The 22,484-nt window shown below is 61.8% G+C and overlaps 2 protein-coding genes across 2 annotated transcripts; one reads left to right on the top strand and one right to left on the bottom strand.

Moving 5' to 3' along the window:
* The first annotated feature begins 9,028 nt into the window (after positions 1–9,028).
* MPEG1 (macrophage expressed 1) lies at positions 9,029–11,191 on the top strand. The gene has a single exon (XM_086613811.1). It carries the CDS (start codon positions 9,029–9,031, stop codon positions 11,189–11,191), a length of 2,163 nt encoding a protein of 720 aa, XP_086469937.1.
* A 2,972-nt stretch (positions 11,192–14,163) lies between these two features.
* DTX4 (deltex E3 ubiquitin ligase 4) lies at positions 14,164–22,195 on the bottom strand. Its single transcript, XM_086613239.1, has 9 exons — positions 21,985–22,195; positions 18,047–18,770; positions 17,118–17,179; positions 16,805–16,966; positions 16,600–16,661; positions 16,124–16,276; positions 15,275–15,436; positions 14,819–14,908; positions 14,164–14,417 (listed from the first exon to the last, which is right to left on the bottom strand). The coding sequence occupies exons 1-9, from the start codon at positions 22,193–22,195 to the stop codon at positions 14,184–14,186; spliced, it is 1,860 nt and encodes a 619-aa protein (XP_086469365.1). The 3' UTR covers positions 14,164–14,183.
* Positions 22,196–22,484: the final 289 nt, after the last annotated feature.

Below are 22,484 nucleotides of genomic sequence, written 5' to 3'. Positions count from 1 at the left end.
TCTTCCTCAGAGATAAAAATCAGTTGAACATTAGAATCCTCTTTTAGCAATATTTATGCCCAAGGAATTGACGTATCATCTAACAGGTCAGGTAAGGAGCCGGCACACGTGACCAGAAAGGGACCGAAAGATGCAAATAGACGATTACGAGCCGCTTCTACAAAAGAGAACAGCTTGAAATATGCTCTGGCTTAAAGAACTCGGTGCCTGTGGATACCTAAAAAAAAAAATAGAATTAAGTGTTGTTATATACACATTCCAGATGTGACCCCAGATGTAAACCGTGACGTAGACTGACCAGAGAAAGTGGAAGAAAGCACTCAAGAACTTCAGCAGCACGTGCAAGAGAGCTGGGGAGACAAAATTTGTAATGGATTAGGATGGAATTTGACTTCTTGGGAAAAATCACTAACTAGCACTGCAACTGTCTTGTTAATAATCTTTTTGGCGATTCTTGTGATGTATTATTGTTTGAAGAGACAAATAAATAACAAAACTGCATTTAATGGGATATTATCCAGGCAGTGGCCGGACAGCAGGATGAAACGGAATCAATCCCAAGGCTCCCACCAGCATATAGTCCATGAAGTCCTAAGAACGTACTGTAGGGAACACTCAACTTTTAGCGTTAAGATCAAAGTATTGAAGAGCTTTTCAAAACTTTCAAAGGGGGGAAATGTGACAAAACTTTGACAAAATAACCAAGATTTAATCAAGTACAAGAGTTGGGTAGAAAACTGAAAAGCAAATACGTAGGAGAGGATTGTTAAGTTTAACAAGCAACTCCAGAGACCTCACTAGGAAGTTACTGGATCTTTCTGCGTACTGTTTTAAACCAAGGAACCACGGATACCTCATCCCCCAGCTACTGCATTTTTCTGTGTTTTGTTTTAAGAAACTCGGGAAACCGTCACGGACACCAGTTACGCTGCTTGGAAAACCCCTTGCCCCTTCCCATCTTGATTTAAATATAAAGGACTCCAATTAAAAGAGTTAAGTCAAAATAACCAATGATTGTTACAGGAGAAGAATATTGATAAGGTTATAGAACTAGTAAAACCAATTGCTTTACAGGTCAAATTTAAGAGTGAGAATAACACACAATTTAATGTAAAAAAAACCTTACGGAGCAAGGACTCAACAACACGAGCGTATAAAAACTTCAGGATTTCGATGCCGAGGTGGGCACGCTGGGACGGAGCTAACCCCCGTGCCCCCTGCGCCAGAATACAGCAGTGCCTGTTTAGCTGCTTTGTGCCGATGAATTTTCTTCCTGGCTGCTGGCAGCTTTGCTAACAGAAGGAAGACAATAGTGAGGAGCAGGAGGACAAAGGGATAAGGACAAAAAGGAGGAGAAAGACAGAAGGAGAGAGACAAACGATGGACACAGAGCACGGGACAGAGAGAGACAAAAAGCAGGAGAAGGAACAGGACAGGGGGGCGTCAAAAGAGAAGTATGGAGAGAAAGAGAGAGGAAGGCAGGGGCACCACCTGGCATGGACACGTGCAGCACGGAAAAGAATGCCAGGTAACAGGCCAGAGACATGGGGAAAAAAGAGGCGGATGCAGATCAGGACAAAGAGAGGGAAAAGGGGGGGAAAAAGGGACAGGCTGCAGGACAGAGGCAGAGGATAAAAAAGAGAAGGAGAGGGAGCAGGATACAAGGATAGAGAGAAGAGGGACAGAGAAGCCAAAAGAAATTCCGAGCAGCGTGGGAAAGGGGGGACACACAGCGGGGGCAGGGCCCCAAAACCCCGGGACTCACCGCAGCTCCCGCTCCCGGCGCTGCCAGGAGAATCCGACGGACCAGACGCTGCTTGCTGTCCCCGCTTCCTCTTCTGCAGCTCCGGTCGCTCGGCCGCGCTCCCCCGGCGCGAACACCGAGCCCGCCGCGCGGGCTGAGGGGTGCAGCCGGCGGCGCCCCCAGGGCAGGAACGGGCCGCCGCGCCGCCGGCGCAGCCCTGCGGGAGGGACAGCAGCAGCGGCCACCGTTATCCCGGCAGCGTGCCCCGGCCGAGCCCGCTCCTTCCGCGGGCCGCTCGCTGCCGTTCCGAGCGCGCCGGGGCGGAGGGCTCCGCAGACCCGCAGCCTGCCCCAGCGGGCGGTGTCCGGCTGCCCGTCCCGCCTCCCCGCGGCTCAGCGGGCGGGAGCCACCCCGCACCCGCCGAAGGGGCTCCCTCACGCCCCGGTGCCCTCGGCCCTCACCCGCCGCCGCCGCCGCGCCGGGCTCCGCGACTCGCTGCGCCCGGGCACCGCGCATGCGCAGCGCCGCAGGGGCCACGGCCGGGGCCGCGCTCCAGCACCGCCTTTCGGCCGCGAGGCGACCGGCCGCCGACACCGGGCACGCGGGGCGGCAACGGCGCTTCCTCAGCCGGAGGCGGCAGCGAGCGCGGCGGCGGCGGCAGCACCGCGCCACGGGCGCCATCTCGCGGCGGCAGCGCGGGGCGGCACCGCGCACGCGCGTGCCCCGCGCCGCCGGAGCCGGTTCCGGGCCGCGGCTGCGCTGGTTTGGGGCGGGAAAACGGGGGTCGGTGTGGGCAAACCGGGGTGTCTGGGCGGTGTCGCAGACCCGGGGGCTGTTTACCCGGTGCGCAGCACGCCACGGCACGCCCAGAGGCGAGGGCTTTGTTCCGTTTTTCCATCGTTCCCAAGACAGGGCACCCCTTGGGAAACTGGGAGAGCGCTTACCCAGTGCGTGCGGGCAAACGGCCGCGCGCGGTGTGACTCTCGTAGGGAACTGGTTCATTTTCGCCGGCCGAGCACGCGCATTAGCTGCCATGCCAGTCCATTGGCTCCGGGCCTGTTTTGACTCTGGGTTGAAGGACTTGTTGGATCACGGAGACAGGGCTCTGGCAGCGCGGCGGGCAGCATCCACACCGTTAGCTGCACGGGAAGCCATTCCGTATTGACGTTCCTGTTTATTATGAACAGAAAGAAAAATATAACATGTTTGTTGCCTGGTTCAGCAATAGAAAATGGCTTGCTCCCGGAAGTAATTATTATTGCTTTTTGCTTTTAGTCTAATTCATATTTAAACAGTTACTCCCAGGGAGCAAGCCATTTTCTAAAACCTGGAGTTTTAGCTTTGTTTTGTTGTTTTTTTTAAACTAGGTAAGGCTACAAAATATTTCTTAAAATAACTACCAAAACAAGAAGAAAGTAAAAAGCGAGACACAAAATAACTGAAGACAGACAAAAACACTGCACACCTAACAAGTCTTTACCGAAATCTAAAAAGGATCTTTCTGATTAAAGCTTTATTATCGTGCCAGCCCAGTACTCTGCCCACCAACATCCCCTCCGACTGCAAAACAGCAGGTTCACGCGGCTGCATTACCTTTCTGCCTTCGCTGCTGCCCTCTGCTCTTTCTAAATGATATCACGGCAACAGCACCCACGCCCGCTCCGCTCCGGCTAACATCAGGGTTTTCTGCGGGCGCTCGTTACGCCTGAGGACCTGTCCGCTCCTTCTTCTACAACCAGCCCAAACCCCAGGAGAAAGACACCGTTCCAGAAACCCAGCTCCCTTACCGCCGCGGAAGCGCTCGGAAGGCACGGGCTTTCTCAGCACCCGCCCAGAGCTACCGTCACCGACAGGGTTTGGCTCATCGCCCTTGCAGGTTTATTTCTCCTTTGTCGTGGCCTGGACAAAAAGTTATCATTACTTATCCTCATCTGTGAGAGAGCAGCCCTCCAAAGCTCTGCTCACCTGCTCCACGCCGCAGCAAACAGTAACACATGGCAGTCAGAGTCCTCCTCGGCACTTGCAAATCCAGAGCAGCATAATGACCCGTCCAACCGACAGCGACCCATCGCTCGAGGCCCATCACGCTGCTCCACAGACCTCGATGTCTCAACCGTCTCGAGAGGCTGCTGCAAGGTGCCTGCAAAAACCACAAGAAAACTGTTGCTGAATTACTCTGAATTACTGGCTTACTGCTTGACATTCCGATCCTGGTCCGCTCCACTCCCACTCACATGCACAAAGACCCCAAAGTCACTTTAACCCTTTACACTGCCCGTGCGATACAACACCACGCAGTTGGACACAGGGCCGGGCCATGCACCACCCGACCCGTACGAACACAAGGCAAGAGCTGCCCAGGGCCGTACAACACAACGTGACCCAACACAACACCAAGACAACACAATACAGGGCCATACAATGCAAGACTGATACAGTCCAATGCAACGCACGACCGATACGATGCACTATGATACAGGGCCGTACAGTATCCATACTGTACAGTTCAGGACCACGCAACGCAAAAACCAAATACCATACCGTACCGTACGTTCTCAGATGGCCATCGACACAACTACAGTGCAACACAACACCAAACCACAACAACGGGTGTGCGCGAGGCTGGGCTTTAGCACCTAAGCCCCTAAGGACACAGGGCCGAAATGCCGTAGGGGACCTCTATGGAAACAGAGGAGTTTTCAAGAGCGGGCTGTCCCGCGCTGTGGGAGTCTGTCATGCTCTAACCTGGCTGGCAACTAAATGTGACGCAGCCGCTCGCTCACCCTGCCGCCCTCTGGGAAACGGGGAAGAGAATTAAAGGAGAAAAGGGAAGGAGACTCGTGGGTCGAGATAAGAACGATTTGATAATAATATAAAGTTAAAAGTAATAATGACTAAAATTATATATGAATACAGATATACAATGGTAATAATATATACAAACAAGTGATGCACAGTATAACTGCTCATCACCTGGTGACCAATTCCCACTCTGTCCTGGCAGCCTATCCTGAAACAGGTAAGTCCCAAAACCACACTCTCAGAAGAGCGAGAGGCCTGAAAAGAGCACAAGAGAGACACAGAGAGCTGAGAGCAACCCCAACTTACTGGGCATGACATGGAACATTCCAGTGGCCAATTTGGCCCTCGATCCTAAGTCAAAGTTCATGTGATAAAACTGGTCCAGGGCCCATCAGGAGCATGGGGCTGGTGGGCAAGCTACAACAGACACCCAAGGGCTCCATCCAGGAGAGGAGCTGCCTACAGCACAGGTCCGAGGCATCCGTCCAGGAGACGGGGGTGCAGACCAGCACAGCTGCAACACCGCCCAGGGGACAGAGGGCTCAGGGCTGAGCACAGCTGGGACTTGTGGGGCCAGGCGAGGCCATATATTATATGCAATCAGAAGTAATGCTGGCAATGACTTCACTGAGAAAAATACAAGTTTTGATCAACACGAGGAAGAGTGAAATGCCCTGAGCAGAATTATGCAGTATCGATTGCATAATACCCGTAATGACAGGGTTCAGGTGCTGAGCAAGCCTGGCCTTGTGGGTGCCAGAATCACCCAGTGATTCCTGCCTGGTTTCTCTTTCCTTCTTCTCCAAAGCTGGGAAAGCCCCAGTAAAGCCAAGCAAGCAAAGCTGTAGAAACAGTCACAGTCAGCATCTTTTTCAAGAAACAGCGTCCAAAAGAGCGTGCTGGAGGTACGGGTGCTTCTCACCTGCCACAAGTGCCTCCAGCAGCCGCATCATCCCACCCCAGAGTTCTGGCACACGGAGGTTGCTGTGGGATGGGGATGTTATAGGGCCCATTAAATGGTGGCACTCACCTGCAGTTAAGCTCCCTGGGAAATGTCCTCACAAATTGGGGATAAATAGCACACCTCTAATTGCCCCCACTCCCTCTGGTGCTGTAAGGGTGTTGCTAAAAAGTTTAGTTTTACTCTACCCAGGAAAGTCTATAAGTACTTAAAAACTTTTTTCTACACCTTTGACGCCAGAGGTTGCACAAGCAAGGTGGGATAGAAAGAGGAATAAACAGTGGGTTTAAACGATGTTAACTGAAGAGCAGCTTAAAGCACTGGTCTGCACCAGGTGGGGCAGGGAACAGGAGTAGCCAAAGTTGGCTGCAGGTGCCTAGAGGTCAGGTGGGACACGCTGGCTCCTGCGCCCGGCCATCCCCGTGTGCGTGGCGGCCGTCCCCGGTCCTGGTGGTGCGGTGAAACCGTCCCCAAGGACCTCCTGGGCTCCCCACTGCTGTGGCAGTGCTCTGCTGGGGAACGACCGGACCCTGTCGAGATGGTCTACAGAGTCTGGAATGTTTCAGGAGATCACTTGTAGAAAAACAGGTTGCAGCTGACTTCCAGGCGAAAGGGCCCTTCTGCCTGAAGGTGCTTTGAGTTTGGGTCTCTCCAGGAGGCAGGTCTTGGTACTGGATCGAATCACCGTTTTAATGCAGAGACGTTAATTGAAACAAGCAGCCAGGACCACGCTTGTGACCACTCGAGTCATACCTGCATCTGCACGGCCTCAGTTCCCACTTTTTCTCCTTCATTTACTGGCGCAGAGCTCGCAGAACTGCTCAGTCCCACTTTCTCCACAGAAATCCACAAACCGGGCCGCCTCCGCGGCCAACAGCTCACAGTCACAGCCAGAAAAGGGAACAAAACTGGAAAACCTCACGTTGTTCATTCTGATGGCTTTTCAACTCGCATTTCCCCGCTTCTCGTTGCGACAAGATTCTCCAAGCTTTGCCTGAAAATAAAATATCAATGAGGACAAAAGGTTTGTTTCTTGCAGAAGCATCCTCTCCCCTTTCAGCTTTCTGCATAGCGAAGAAAAGCTTAGACATCTAGATGGGTGGGTGGGTGCATATACCCTCTCTCTGTGTCTCTTTGGTGGCATGATACACCCGCAGTTTTTCACCGGTCCTAAGCGATTTCCGCGCTTTGGCGCTGTGCGGCGACCCGAGCCAGCCACCAGCAGCTGGCCGACACCTCGTGCTTCTCCTCCTTAACGTCAGCCCCAAGTGATCCCCACGAGCCCTTCGGCTCACGCGGCTCCGTGGTTACCGCCTGCGGTTCTTCTGTGCGCTGAGCAACAGTCTCTCCTTCCTCTCCCCAGGACCGTTGCTGCAAAGGGATGCATTTTTTAGTAGCCCTCGGGCATTTTTCAAAGGCCACCTCCTTTCTGCAGTCAGAGCACCGCACTGCGCTGCCTTCCCAGCCCAGTTCCTTCTCGGCCTCCCAGTGCCAGGACGAGTGGCAGGACGGGGCCACGTGACCCCCGCCGGGGGAATCTCAGCCCGCGGGCAGCCCCAGCGGGATGACAACACGTGAGCCTGGCATGGCAGGGCGTCGTGTCCTCGGGGCTGGGACCTGGGTGGCCAGAGGTCCCCCCCAGGCCTGGCAACAGGGCCAGAAGTCAGACCTGGCACTCGGCAGCCCAGAGGTGACACCGGAAAGGTTTTCCGTTGCCTCCGTCCGTGCTGGGCTCTGCCGACGCGGGTCACGCTAGCGCCGTGGCTTGCTGTGAGCGGCACGTCCCACCCCTCGCCCCGGCGCTAAGCATTTAACGGCTCTGCTGTTTTCGGGGGGAGGTCTAACTGCATTTGCCCCTCCTGCTCAAGCACCTGCAGCTCTGCTGGTGGCCATCCTCCCTCGATTCTTCTTCCTCGCCCTCTGGACAGCAGCAGCTGCCCTGCCCAGGGCTCTGCCTCCCCTCCTGGCGCCTGCTAACCAGCAAGCACGGAGCATGGCTGCTCTCCTGCTTCAGCACTTGCTCATTGCCCGTGGCTGTCAGGAAGGAGAATTATTTTTTGTAATCACCCAGCTGTGTGCAGCAGACGGTTCTTGCCTCGCTCTGCTGCACCTCGGCCACCATGAGATGGGACGGCTCACGGCAGCGGACGTGGCACAGAGAAGGTTTCTGTCCGGGAGCCGTTCCTGCGCGGTGGAGAGACAAGGGACAGGGCAGCTCCTGTTTGTCCCTGGGGCTCCTGTCCCTCCTCTGCTGCCAGCGGCCACAGCCACCGCCAGGCACAGCTCTCTGCCAGGGGGCTGCTGCTGGGGCTTCGCAGCTGGGCAGCCGTGAAACCGGTGGCACATTTTGGGTGAGGTGACCTCACAGCCCAGTCTGAAACACAGATGGCTCCGGGTGGGTGTGGGAGCTTTCAGCACGGGGCTCCCGGCCCCAGGGTTTTCCAGCAGCTCCGGGGCCCGAGCCCCACGCTGGCACCAGCAGGGCCAGCCCCAGCAGCGCTCCTGTCGTCCCTTCGAAGAGTTATCCCGGCAAAGGCACACGTGCTTCTGTAGTGTCCCCCCTCCATCATAGCCCTCGCTTCAGCCTTGTCCCGTACCAAAACCGTCCCGGGAAGAGGAACTAACCAGCAAAAATAGAGGAAGTGAGCCTGTCCATATGGAAAGACTCACAGGTTTCGCAGCAGAAGCTGCTTTAACTGTTTGTTCTCCAAAAGGCACAGCAGCTGTCCTGCGCGGCTGAAACCCGGGCCCAGCCCCACGCCAGCATCCCTGGGCAGAGCCAGCTCCGTGCCACCAGGACCACCTTCCCAAGGCTCAGCAGTCCTGAGCAGGAGGTGCTTTCCCCACTGCGGGCCCTGAGGGGGGGACAGGGATGGGGCAGAGGAGGCTGCAGAGGGCCCTAATGCAGATGTTGGTACAAGGGGGGACACCTGTGCCATGGGCTGGCCCCCACGTCGGGAACCTCTGAACCCACCAGTGCCACCCCGGGGTCTCGGGCAGCCTCTTCCCCAAGTCAGACAGGGGTAGACAAGCATGACGCTGCCCCCCGTGCTGAGATCACGCTGCACCACCTCGGGGTCAGCAGCAGAGCCCGTGAGACCGGGGCCAGGTGTCACCCCGTCATGTCAGCGGGACCCCGGGGCTATGGAGCTGGGACAGGTCCTTGCACGGCACAAAGGAGCCAGGGCCACCCCGGGCCAGTGGGGATTCACCTGAGTGCTGGCCAAGGGAGGTTCACACAGCGAAATTCCCTGGGCACGGCGAGGAGCCGAAGGCGAGATTCCTCTCTGCCCCGTCCCCAGCAGAGCGGCTTTCACGGGGAGAGGGCGGTTTCACAACGGGGAGGCCATGGGCTTGGGGCACCTCTGCTTTCCACCCCACTCAGTTGTTTCTCACATTCATCAGTTCTCACTTCTCCTTTCCCTTTTGTTAATTCGACCCCCAAAAGGAGGAACCACCCAGCAGCTGCGCCCCAGCCAGCTCATTTCCCCAGCTCCAGCCTCACCGCGCAGACGTCCGCCATGGGCTGGGTGCTGTGGGGGGTCCTGCTCGCCTGGGCCTCGGTGGCACGGGTGAGAGGGGCCGAGCAGCCCCAGGAGCTGCCCTCCTCTGCCGCGTTTCTGGAGTGCAGGAAGGCCCTGAAGCTCCCGAGTCTGGAAGTCCTGCCTGGGGGGGGCTGGGATAACCTTCGGAATTTGGATATGGGCAGAGTCATCAACCTGGGCTACTCGCTCTGCAAGACCACCGAAGACGGATCTTACATCATCCCAGATGAGATCTTCACTATCCCTCGCAAGCAGAGCAACCTGGACATCAACTCTGAGATTATTGAGTCCTGGAAAGATTACCAAAGCATCACCTCCGCCTCCGTCAACCTAGAGCTGTCCCTCTTCTCCTCTATCAACGGCAAGTTCTCCCACGACTTCCACCGGACCAAGACCCACCAAGTGAAAGACCACGCTGTCACGACCCGCGTGCAAGTCAGGAACCTAGTGTACACTGCCAAGGTTGACCCAGGGGCAGTCCTGGACAAGGGCTTCAGGAAGCAGCTGCTGACGATCGCCAGCCACCTGGAAAACAACCAGACACGGATGGCTGACTTTCTGGCTGAGGTGCTGGTGCTGAACTACGGCACCCACACCATCACCTCTGTGGACGCTGGAGCCAGCTTGGTGCAGGAAGACCAGATCAAGGCAACCTTCCTGAAGGACAGCTGGGCCACCCGGAGTGCCGTCACTGCCTCGGCCGGTGTGGCCTTTCACAGCATCATCGGCGTGAAAAGCGAGGAGTCCCTGGACGTCAGCGCTAGCTTTGTCAAGCAGTATCTGGAGAACCGCACCAACTCCAGGGTGGAGAGCATTGGTGGGACCCCCTTTTACCCAGGCATCACCCTCAAGACCTGGCAGGAGGGGATCAGGAACCAGCTGGTGGCTCTGGACCGCTCAGGGCTGCCCCTGTACTTCTTCATCAACCCCAGCTCCCTGCCAGAGCTGCCCACCCCCACAGTGAAAAAGCTGGCCAGGCGGGTGGAGATGGCCATCCGCCGCTACTACACCTTCAACACCTACCTGGGCTGCACCGACGCCACCTCGCCCAACTTCAACTTCCACGCCAACGCTGACGATGGCTCCTGTGAGGGTTCCATGACCAACTTCACCTTCGGGGGGGCCTTCCAGGAGTGTGTTGGGCTGGCCGGCCCCGACACCAGCACGCTGTGCCAGGTGCTGGAGCAGAGGAACCCCCTCACTGGGGCTTTTTCCTGCCCCGCCACTTACACTCCGGTGCTGCTGGGTGCGCAGGAGCGGGAAGAAGGCCACAGCCACCTCGAGTGCCACAACAAGTGCATCCTGGGCATCTTCTGCCACCGCGAGTGCCGGGATGTCTTCTGGCTCTCCCGGGTGCAATTCAGTGCCTACTGGTGCGCTGCCAGCGGGCCAGCGGCCCCCGACTCGGGGTACCTCTTTGGAGGGCTGTTTAGCGCCCACAGCGCCAACTCCGTCACCGGTGCCCAGTCCTGCCCCTCGGGGTACTTCCCACTGAAGCTCTTCGACGAGCTCCGAGTGTGCGTGAGCCAGGATTACGAGGCAGGCGGCCAGTACGCGGTGCCCTTTGGGGGCTTCTTCAGCTGCCAGGCAGGGAACCCCTTGGCAGGGCAACGTCAGCGCACCGCGGAGGACCCCCACACCAAGAGCTGCCCCCCAGGTTTCAGCCAGCACCTGGCACTCATCAGTGACAGCTGCCAGGTGGAGTACTGCGTCCAGGCCGGCATCTTCACAGGGGGCTCGCTGCCGCCCGCCCACCTGCCACCCTTCACCCGGCCCCCCACCAACCTGCCGGCCATCAACACCGTGCTGGTGAGCAGTGGGGATGGGGATGGCGCCTGGGTGAGGAACGGGCAGAGCCAGGTGTGGCGGCCGGCCGGGCCAGAAGAGATCCGGCACGCGGCGGCAATGGTGAGGGGCCAGGGGCTGACGGGAGGCGAGGTGGCCGGTGTCACTGCGGCAGTCCTGGCGGGACTGGCCACTATCCTGGCAATGGTCTACTACAGCCGCCGGAGGTACAAGGCGAGGGGGTACCGCGCGATGGGCAAAGGGGACAGCCTGGCCGCCGCCAGCCCCGAGGACAGCGCTGTGCTGAGCGTGGGCGACGGGTACCAGCAAGAGCCAGAGGGGCCGATGGCGTGAGCGTCCCACAGCCTGCACACCCCACAGTTGCCAGGCAATGCCCTACGCCCCAAACCCTGGCAATGCCCTATGCCTTGAACCCTGGCAATGCCCTACACCCCGAACCCAGGCGATACCCTACACCCCAAACCCAGGCAAAGCCCCCTGCTCAACCCCCTTCCCAGGGGCAAAGCTGCGCAGCACCACCAGCCCCCTGCCCCTCGCCCCCTGGAGCTGAGGGTCCCTGTGCCCACAGAGGTGCCAGGCTCATCCCTCGATGGGGTGACACGTGCTGTCACCCTCCACTGCATCCTCAGCTCCAGCTTCCAGCACCTGAGAGGCTCCATGGTCCTTCGGACGTCCCTCCTCGGCTGACCCAGGAGGCCAACTCCCAGGGTCAACCTGTCATCAAGACCCACCGTGGTCTCCCTCTGCCAGCCTCTGCGCCTCCACAGCTGCATCTCCCGCACCTCCAGGCAGCCCCAGGGCTCTGCCCCTTCAGAGATAAGCGAGTCTCCCCTGCCCTGTGAGCCATGCCCCAGCTGTCCCCCTGCCCCAAACCCAAGACAGGCGACCCAGGGCCCTTCAGCACACTGCTGGGGTCACTGGGTGCCCAAAGAGAAGAAGATAGTGAGCACAACCATACTCTTGCCCCGAGGCTGGCCCCAAAGAGCTGCGCAGCCCCTCCTGCCCTCCCCTGACACACGGAACACCAGCAGGACTCGAGCACATCCACCCTTGGGCAGGACGTGTGCTGGAGCCTGACTGCAGGGAACAGACCCCCAGCCCCTCGAGCCCCCGCAGCACCCAGGGCCAGCGCCCACCGCATTAGCGACGCTCCCCCTCTCGGGAAAGCAGAGAGCGGAGGGGCCCTGCGGAGACACGCGCGGATTTGGCCACCGATTGCTCCCCGCTGCACCCGGAAGGCGCCCCGTCTCCATGTATATCTATCGGGATAGATATACACACGCATGCAGAGAGGCACGGATCACTTTTATTTCAGCCAGCAGCTAACTGCGTAGGCGACACGGCATTAAAAAAGAAAAAAAGTCATGTTGTGAAAAGGCTGTGTCATCTTAAGAGCCGTCGGGCTGGCACCCGGGGAGAGCAGGAGAACGCCCCTTTTCCCCCCCGAGATCACAGGAGGGTTTTGCACAGCTCCAGCCAGGGATTTTCCTGCAGAGGGAAGCACAGGGCTCGGGCGGAGGAGCCATCACCCTGCTGCAGAGCTGCCCAAGAAGGGGGGTTCCCGGGGAAAGAGATTTTCTCCCGTGAGGTAGAAAATAACAGCCCACGCGAAGGACTGCCGGGGACAGACTGGCGCGAAGGGGCGCCTGGCCGCCCCCACTGCGTCCCCTCGCTCGCCGGGCCACACAGACGATGGACAGAAGACAACGGAGAGGCCACGCCGTGCGGGGACAGTGTGTGTCCCCTGCCATCCGCTTTATTGACCCCCGGCCCCTCCGCGGGGCTGCCGGCCGGGGCAACACTCACCTCGTGCTGGGGAGAGGGGAAACACCGACAACGGAATGACGCACAGCAGGACGGGCGCTGTCCCCTGGCACACAGGTCGAGGTGACCCCCCGCAAAAACCAGGAGGGGAATGCAACAAAGTGGGCGAGGAGGCCTTAACCCCCCCCTCAGGGAGGAACAGTCCAGGGCTGCGGGCAGCCCGGGCAGCCGTGGGTGCTGTCCCCGACTCCACTGCCCAACCCCGGGGGTCTCGTGGGACAGGGGCACAAGGACGGGCAGCCCCTGCCAACGGGGAGAGTGCCCCCAGGGCAGCCCCCTGAGCTGCTGGGACTCCCAGCACCCTGTCACGGGCGGCTCCCAGAGACCCTGTGAAGTCCCATGGGGGCTGGCAGGGACCCCAAGATGCCATGCGATCCCCCCAGTCCCCATCACCCACACTGCCCTCCCCACACCAACCCCCTGGCCCCAGCCCAGAACCGCAGTGCCAACCCACCAGCAGCCACCTCCCCCCCACCCAGGGCCTCCCCAGGGACCTCCGGGGCCAGTGCTGGGACGTGGCACGATGGGGAACGTCTCCCACCCACACCGGCGCCTGGCCCCACAGGCCTCCCCAGGGGCACCAACTGCTCCGGGGCAGGGGAGCGAGCCCCCCACACACCACCAGGCTCAGCCCCCTGCCTGGCCACAGCGCCGCAATCTCTGGGCACCCGGGCCACGCCCCAGAATGCCACCACCTATACGTGTATGTATGTACGACAAAACCCCAAAACACGAGGTATATAAAAACTCAGCGCGGGGACACCCCCATACGAACAGTCCGAGGAACCCACTACGGGGCGGTGGGAGACAGGCCAGGAAACGTGCCCCCACCACCACCCGCGCCCCCTTCCCACCACCCACCTCCCCTCCCTGGCGCGGGGCAGCCCAGGCGAGGGGACCCCGTGGGGCACAGCTTGGACACAACCAGGAGGGGAAGGGGGCAGGGGCTGGGGGGCGGCCGAGGCAGAGCGGGACGCCCCTGACCTCCATGGACACAGGAGAGCAGTGAGGAGGTACCGGATGGGACAATGAACGAACAGACAGCCGAGGGATGAGGCAGAGCGAGGAGGACTCCCACGGCCCCGCTCCCGCCCCAGCCCAGGTCCCGGCCCCACGCGGGTGTCAGGGGTGCCAGGCCAGGCTGGCACCATCCGATGGACGAGGAGGAGGGGGAGCCCAGCACCCCGAAGCCCTTGGCACGGCGACAGCAGGAACAGGATGCCGGCCGGCAGGGACAGCCAGGCCAGCGTGGAGCCCCGCGGCTCTGTGTGGGGAGGCTCCCTCCCCGCGGGAGCAAAGGGGACGGCCAAAAGGACCTTCTCCACATCCCCTGCCAGCCTGGGGATGCTCCCACTGGGTGGGTGCCACCGGGAGCACGGGGCTCCAGGGGTCCCCTGCAAAGCCCCCAGGAAGGTTTCTCCAGCAGCTTTATCCGCGGGGGGAACGTGGGGGGGTGGGGGGGCAGCAGGGGCACCCTTTCCCTTGCCTCCCTGCCACAGCATCAGTCCTTCTCCTGTGCCAGGCTGTCCTCCGTGATGCCCTGGGCTGCAAGCTCGGCCAGGACATTGTCCAGGTAGTTGACGTCGGGGTAGCCGTGGCCGGTGAGGTTGGAGCCAAACTCTGTCTTGTGGTGGATCTCATTCCAGATCACCGTGTCTGACTCGCCCGTGGTGCTGGAGGTCCCAATGGCGAAGATCAAGCGCCGGTCCCAAGCTACCAGCAGCAACTTCAGTACCTGTGGAGGGGAGAGATGGGGCAGGCGGCACGGCCAAGGTGGGGGTGAAGCACCCGCTCCTGCTCAGAGCCCACCCGATCATCCTGGTACGCCCCAGCAACATGGGGCCAACGTGGGCAACCCACAGCCAAGCCCTCCCGGGGAGCCTGGCACCCCATCCTTGGGTCCTGCCCCAATCAAAACAGCGAGACCAGGCTGCAGACCTCCCTCAGCGCACAGGAACACCGCTGGGCTCCTGCAGAGCGTGCCACGTGGGCTACGGGGAAAACGGCCACCCAGGTGTGCCTGCATAAGCCCCGTGTCCTTTTCCCCGTGCCCCAAAGAGCTGCTCGCTTCCTCTCCCGCGCGATAGCCCCGGAGCAGGCCTTGGCCAGCTCCGGCCGCCCGGGCGAGACCCTCACCTTTCTGCCCTTCTCGCTGTCTGGCAGGTAGCAGTGCCGGGGGAAGCCGCGGGCAGTGAAGCTCTTCCCCGGGTTTGGATGCTCCGGTCCCTGCAGCATGTGGAGTGGGAGAGGAATAAAGCCTTTTTGGAGCTCAGGAGGATGCTCCGGGTACAAGGTAACCTCCCAGCCTTAGAGGACGCAGAGCTGCTTGCTGCTGTGCCGTGCACTCCGCGGTGCGGGTGGCCGCACTCCGGCATGGCAGCCCTAAACACCGCCGTCCCCCGCCACCGAGAACCCCAGACTTCCCGCAACACCCTTACGCACACGCAGCTCCCGAGACATCGTTGAACCCGGAGCCCTGGGTCAGGGCAGGAGGTGCAGCATGACCTGGAGGTAATGTGGCGGTGGCAAAGGGCCACGGGCCGCCGCAGGGGACCACCCACCTACCCCCCTGGGCACAGGACCAGGCCACACCTGCACCCCCGGAGGGATGTTGTAGATGATGCGGATGGTTTTGCAGTCCGAGTGGCCGGGCAGCGCGTGAGGGATGATGTGATACTCCATCTTCCCCGGCGGCTGTGTCCCTGTCTTCACCCCATAGATGGTTTTGCAGGTGGGACACTGCAGGCTTCCATCCTGAGAGCAGGAAAAGAGGGAAACTAATGAGACTGGTATCCTACCAGCACCGAGCCACACCAGGCACTTCATCCCTGAGCAGCACTGAATGCTGTTTTCATCAGGAAAACAGTAATTTCAAAACCACTCAGGAAGCAGGGGGTAGGGCTGGGAGAGTTTGCTACAGCAACACAACTTTAACCAAAAAAATCTGAAGTCTGCATTTCTCGTCCTCATCACTTTCAAAGTTCTCGCTACTTTTCCTACTTCTGTTTTGGGTTTGTGTTTTTGTTTTCCAAAGAAGGAAAGATAATAAATAATGAAAACCCCCAAGCAATGTGAAAGGTGTTTTCCTGGGAACGTTGAGCACAAGGGCCATTTGCAGAGGGCTCAGGGAAGCCCACTGGTGGCTAGGAAATGACTGCCTGGTGCCAGGTGCCAGGGAGCTCTGCACAAACACGTGGGGATCAACGTTCACCGCCACTAATCCCAGGAAAGAAAGCAAGGACACAGATCTGGGCTTAGTGGGGAAGAAAACCACCCACACAACCCCGGTTTCTGGTTCAGCAGCCCCAAAGTGCTGCTGCCGATAAAAATTAAACCCTCTGTCAGGTCAGGGCAGTCAGGGCCCTCCGGGGCAGCAGGACTCGAGCGTCATCCCACCGACGGCCGGGAGCTCGGGCATCCCCCAGGGCTGCAGCCTCGCACCTTGTTGCCGTTGTTGTACATGGCGACCAGGCAGTGGAGGTGGAAGACGTGGCCGCATTTCACCAGCTTCCCCACCAGGTCGGGCTTGACGGCCAGCTGGGGACCCTTGTAGCCGGAAGGTGCGGAGAGGCGCTCCATGCAGATGGTGCAGTCCTGCACGGGAGGAGAGCAGAGAGGGTCAGACCGGCGGAAGCAGCCAGAGCCTCGCCGAGGACATGGGGCTGAGCTGTCCTGCTCCTGCCCGGAGACCAGCACCCACCCCTGGCGCCATGCTGTCACCCCGGGCCACCGCGGGGGCCAGCCGACACGTGCACGCGGCACACGGCCCCTCTTCGGAGGGGACAGGGACGGGGCAGAGTTGCGAGGGCTGGCGGAGACCCCTGTGCAATGTGGGGGCACTGCCCGCGTCCTCGGTCACTCTCCCCGGACCAAAGCGCCCGGGGGGACCCCCCAGTGCCGTTCCCCGCTGCTCGCACCTCGTCCGGTGGATGCCGCACCTTCTGCAGGTATTTTTTCAGTACCTCCTCCGGCGTTTTACCTGCGGGACAGCACAAGTCAGAGGGGCTGGAGGGCAGCACAGGGGGAATCCACTGCGGGGGCAGCAGGAGGGGACAGGGGGCAGAGGAAGCAGGTAGGGAAGGCGGGACAGGAACAGGGGCCAAGTGGAAAAGAGCATCTCACCCTTCTTGGCCTGTTTCTTGGTAGTCTTGCGACAGGTGTGGGAGATGCCGGGGATGGACTGGATCTCGCTTTTGCTGACGGGCGGGGGGTGCAGCACCAGCTTGGGGGGCCGCGTCAGGCAGACGGGCAGCCCGGCCGCGCTCATCAGGATCCCCGTGATCCCTGGGCAAGGGGGTTCAAAACGGCACTGAGGAACCAGCACCACCCTAAACCCCAGCTCTCCCCCACAAACCGCCCCACTAGGGCCAGCTCCTCGCCCAGGGGGGGCCAGCACCTGCAGGCACCAGGCGCCCCACCGCAGCCCCATCCTCACCTGCCAGTGCCGGGTTGACAGGGCTGGAGCCGGTGAGGTTCTTCACGGGGACGGTGGGGACCCTGCGAGGAGCCGACAGATGCCGCGTCACGGCTGGCACCCATGTCCCCGCGGCTCAGCGAGGGCCAGACAACAACAGTTGCCTGAGCAACTGCATGGCCCGGCTGGAAACAGAGAATCCCCCAACGGGGCAACGTGCCCCCCGCCCCACCGTCGCCTTTTCTCTCGCTCTTTAGAAACCCCGCCCGCGCCTCCATTCATGGCCCCTTTTTGTCACCGCTCCCTAGGCTGGTCTGTTGTTTTGGGTTTTTTTTCCCTCTTTTCTCCTCCAGCCATGTCGCTGCTGTGGCTCTTTCTCCCCCTCCCCTTGGCGCGCTCTTCCATGGGAAAGTTTCCCAGCGGGTCAGGAGTGGAGGGAAGGGGGAGGATGGAGAGGGAGAGGAAAGGGGCCAGGCTGCGACAGAAGGCTGACGGCAGAGCCAGACAAAGGGGAGAAACAGGCTCGTTAATGCCCACCTCCTCAGAAAAAAAAGGGTCTTTGGAGGGTGGGGGTCTGGAGGGACCTCTTCTCATGGGGCCTGAATGGCTTTTCTTTGGGCCTTTCGCAGTCCCCCACCCATCCCCTACCGCCAAGAGAAAGAGCAGCCTCAGCCCCCTCATTGGGATGCAGGAGCCACCCCATCCCCGCTCCAGTCCCATCTCCAGGCACCCGCGGGGAAGGCAAGGAGCCCAGCAGAGCCCTCTGCCCACGGGAGCTTGGGGACCACCGAGGTCTGTCTCCCACCAGGCTGAGGGGTGACAGCACCCCAGCAGTGGGGACCTCCTTGGGGCTGCAGCCCCTCCGTGTCCTGGGGAGGGGAAAAAAAAAAAATGGTGCTGCCCCTGTTCTTCCCCAAACTACCCTCTGGCTCACGCGCGGCAGGACTCACCCAGAGGCAATGAGCACCCGGGACTGGGCGATGGCCAGGCGCTGGAGGTGGCTGCGGTTCAGGGTGCCGAGCCCGGGACGGGCTGCCTTGCCACTGCCCGTGCCGGGGGGGCTGGCGGTGGAGCTGGCGGAGCTCAGGGCGGGCGTGCTGGCTGCCTGCCGCCGGCCCCCTTGGGCTGCCAGCGGCTTCAGTGAGCCACGCGCTGTGGCCACGCCGTCGGGCGCCTTGGCCCCCGGGGCCGGCACTGGGGCTTTAGGGGCAGCGGGTGGTGCGGGGGGGGCTTTGCGGGGCTGCAGGGTGGCGGTGCCAGGGCCGGCAGCTGACACGGTGGCTTTGACGCTCATGACCAGGAGGCACTGGGGACAGGCGCAGGCAGGGACCGGAGGGGCTGCCGCCGCCCCAGGGCTGGCTGGCCAGGACTGCGACTTGGGCAGGGTGCCCGAGACCAGCGGGTAGACCATGTCGAGGCGGCGGCGGACACGGCGCTTGCGCTGGGTCTGTCGGTTGATCTGGCCCATGGTGGCGAAGTCGATGACGTAGCAGAAGCCAATGGCGCTCAGGTCAACCCAGGGGTGCTGCTTCTCATAAGCGCGCTGGATGGTGATGCCCACGTCCATGTCATAGGGCGTCCACGACCCGTTGTCGTTCTCCCATTCCCACACTACTCCCTTGCCCGGTGCTGATGACGGATCGTAGTAGCTGCGCCGGACAGGGCGGATAGTGCCTGACAGAGGGTGAGAGATGACATCAGACCCTGGTGCCAGCACCCACCCGCAGGCAGGGAGCAGAACTGCTCCAACCTGCCCCACTAGTGCCATTCGGCACGGGGACAGGATGGCTTTCGGCTCAGCCGATGTCTCCGCCCTGCCAGGGGACTGGGGTGCCTCGCTTTCCCCAAGCCGCCCCGCCGCCGGCACAGCCGCCGGGCCGGAGAGCCCCGGGCTGTACACACACCACGCAGGAGTGCATCCCCAGTGTGACCGGGCAAGGGACAAGCAGATTCCCTCCCGTCGGCACACGGTGGCGGCTGCCCTCCCGGCCCCAGCGTGCAGCCACTCCACCCTGATCGGGAAACAGCACCACACGCTTGGCTGCTCCCTCCTGCTCCCAGGGACCTCCCGTGGGAGCCCGATGAAACCAGGCATGCTAGTACCAGGCTCCTGCAGTGCCAACCATGCCCCCATCTCCTTCTCAGTTCCAGACTGGGATGGGGAATAAAAGATTTACGGGGCGGCTCTGAGCCCCACAGTGGTGACGTGCACAGGCATCCACGCACAGAAGGCAGTGGGGCTTGCGCCAGCCCTACCACCCGCAGCTGCCAAACCGGCCCACAGTGAAAACCCAGTCTGTGGCACAGGGAAAATCCCCACGAGGCTGAGCAAAGGAGTTTGAGTGGGGTCCCGCGCCCAGCTCCCGCTCTGCCGTCAGTGAGTGTTAAGAGGGGGACGAGAGCGCAAACCACGAAGGCTTTGTGTCTCACATCCTTATTTTTGCTAGACATTTCCTTTCACATCGCTCCCAGTTGACCAGGACGCATACAAAGCACGGGTGCAAGTTCTGGAACCTCCTACAAGGAGGAAAAAGCCTTCCTCTTTGGGATGTTCTGTGGCACAGCAGAGTGGGCTGAGCGTGGCCGGGCTCAGCCGCAGGGTCTGATCCTGAGCGTGCTACTAGTGCCCAGAGCTGTTGGGTTAATAGATGGGACGAGCTCATGAGCACCGCCACCTCCATGCTGTCCTGCAAACCCCCATGGCTCAGCCCTGCTGCCAGTGGCAGGAACAAGGAAGCCCAGGGAGAAGTACCAAGCCTGCTTCTTCAGCTTTTCCCCACGTGTCTGGCAAAGCCTGCAGGAATTGGAGTCCCTTTTCACCTCCACCTCTGAGCTGGGAGCAGCCGCCACCGCTGGTCCCCACACAGGACCACTGCCCACCAAAAAGCAGGCTAAAAAGGAAAAGCTGTTTATCAGTGCTACCGACAGGCTCACGGCGAGCACCCCGCTACGGAGAACGAGGCGCAGCCGCAGCACAGGCACGCCAGGCCGCCGTCCCCATCCCGCCAAGGGGCACCCGGGCGAGAAAAGCCGCCGGCGCCGGCAGCACAAAGCGGGGCAGTGATTTATCCTAATCCGGTGCGAGGCGGGGAGGGCGGCAGCAGCGGCATGCAGCATCTGGCAGTCCCCGGGCGGCGGTGTGGGAACGCCGTGCGTGCCCCCGGCCCAGCGCAGCCGGCCGGCCTCCCATTCAGCGGGGGAAGAAAAGGGACAATAGCTATTCAGGGCCTGCCAGGGTCGTGACCCCCCAAATCAGAGCTGGTTAATGACCCAAAATACCAACGTCCCCAGCAACTCGGGCAGAGGCAGAACAATCCCTCTTTCAGGCCTCCTCCCGGGACAATAGCCCTCGGAGGCCGGCCCCCAGCCCAGCCCCACCGCAGAGACCCCTTGTCCTCACACCCCCGGGCAGGGGAGGGTCCCCGCAGGCCCCCCGGGTGCTGGAGGAAGCAGGACAAAGGAGGGCATCCAGCACCCCACTGCACCCAGCACCCCTGGTCCCAGGGACGTCGGCTGGGCCTCCTTCCACGGCCACCACGGGGGTGTTGGCAGGGCACGAATCTGTGCCAACCTCCCCGCCGTGGATGCCTGTGCCCCACATGCCAGACAACCCCAGGGCCATATGTGCCCCACAACCTCAGGAATCTCTCCACATCCCCACCACCCTGGGGACCTCCATGCCTGTCTGTTCCCTCCCTGAGCATGTCCCCACCTGCTTGTGCCCCCGAGCTGGGCACCCCCATGGGCTGCCGTCACCCGGAGCAGGATTTGGCTCCCAGCATCACACAGACCAGGCCTTTGGGGTTGAGGGCAGCTCAGAGGGAGCTGGGTATGGTGGGGCAGAGCCCCCGGAAGGGTCTGCAGGGGACAGGTTCTGCAGGCCAGGAGAGGAAAAGGCTGTAGCAGGCAGCAGGGCCCAGAGAGGTGCAGCAGGGAGGAGGGCGGGCAGCACAGCCCCATGGGGATCAGGAACGCAGCAGCAGGGCCAGGCAGCATGGGATACTGCAAGCACCTGGGGACCAGGCGGGATGGCACAATGTAAGCCGGCAGCGGGCGACCCTGGGCAGCACAGGCTTGGGCAGGAGCGTGGGACTGGGCAGCGAGGAGCAGAGCTGTGCAATTCCAGGGCAATGCAGAGCAGGATGGTGTAAGGCAAATCCAGATGTGGTACGGCACTGGGCAATGCGATCCAGGATCGGGCAGTGTAACACAGCACAGTGCCCAGCAGTGCAGCGCCGCGCAGCCAGCAAGGCGGCGGCAGAGCAGGTGGCGGGACGTGAGCGGGGCAAGGCAGCACAACGCAATACGGGGCTGGGGAAGGCGGCGCGGTACGGCCCAGCTCCAGCTCAGGCCGTGCCATGCAGCACTGGACCCGGCAGCAGAGCGCTGTGTGATGCCACGCAACGCAACCCCACGCAACGCAGCCCCAGCTCGGGCGGCACGGCGCAACACCAGACCTGGCAGCAAAGCGCTGCGCCGTGCATCGCTGCGCCCGCCAGCGCAGGGCAACAAGGGCCCTGGGAACAGAGCAAATCCGGATCAGCCGTGTCAGGCAGCGGAGCACCTGACCGGGCCGGGCAGCCGCGGCCTGGCACCGCCGGCCTCGAGCCAGCGCGGGCGCAGGACGGGGCGAGGCCGGGCGGCACCGGGCGGTGCGAGGCACCTGCGGAGCGGGGAGCACGGCGCGGTGCGAGACCAGGCGGCGCTGGAAGGCACGGCGCGGAGCCACGGGGCTCCGGAGCACGGAGCACCGTGCGACGCCGGGCCGGCGAGCCCGGCGCAAGGCGCGAGCAGGCGGGGCCGTGCGGCGCCCGGCGACGCGAAGCAGCGGCGCTGCAGCCCGGGGAGCTCGGCGCGGGGCCCGGCGGCTCGCCCCGGGCTGACTCACCGGTGTCCTGGCGGAACTGGTGCATGGACTGCAGGTCGATGATGTAGGGCGCCAGGCGGCTGTCGGCCTGGCCCAGCACCACGCTGCCGCCCGCCCGCGGCCCGGCGCGGGCCACCGCCTCGATGTGGTGGCTGACGGCCGGGCTGTAGGGCCGCCACCGGCCGTGCTCGTTCAGCCATTCCCACACCACCACGGCCGAGGCCAGCAGCATGGCTCCGCCGCCCCGGCTCCGCCGCCCGCCCCGGCTCCGGCTCCCGGCCGCCGCAGACGCCCCGCGGCCGCTGCAGCCCGCCCCGCCGCCGGCACTCGCATGCTCGGCGCGGCGCAGGGCCCTGCCCGCCCCCGCCCCCGCCGCGGGGCCGCCGCCGAGCGGGCGCGGACGCGAGGCCGCCCCTCAGCGCCGCGGCGGACCGCAGCGCCGCGGCCCGGGCGGGGCGGCCCCGCCCCTGACGTCACCGCGCGCCGCCCCGGCCCGGCGGCGCGGAGCGGGCCGGGAGGAG

This window comes from Tauraco erythrolophus, chromosome 6 (genome assembly GCF_009769465.1).
Source record: "Tauraco erythrolophus isolate bTauEry1 chromosome 6, bTauEry1.pri, whole genome shotgun sequence".
In the NCBI taxonomy this organism is placed as follows: Eukaryota; Metazoa; Chordata; class Aves; order Musophagiformes; family Musophagidae; genus Tauraco; species Tauraco erythrolophus.
This window is presented reverse-complemented; position numbering and strand designations above follow the sequence as displayed.

Excerpts from the sequence above, each read along its gene's own strand:
- MPEG1 (XM_086613811.1), top strand. The coding sequence starts at position 9,029 with ATGGGCTGGGTGCTGTGGGGGGTCCTGCTCGCCTGGGCCTCGGTGGCA.
- DTX4 (XM_086613239.1), bottom strand. The coding sequence starts at position 22,195 with ATGCTGCTGGCCTCGGCCGTGGTGGTGTGGGAATGGCTGAACGAGCAC. Across the intron at positions 18,771-21,984 it reads CCAGTTCCGCCAGGACACCG|GCACTATCCGCCCTGTCCGG; the intron begins GTGAGTCAGCCC and ends ACCCTCTGTCAG. Across the intron at positions 15,437-16,123 it reads TGTACAACAACGGCAACAAG|GATGGAAGCCTGCAGTGTCC; the intron begins GTGCGAGGCTGC and ends TCCTGCTCTCAG.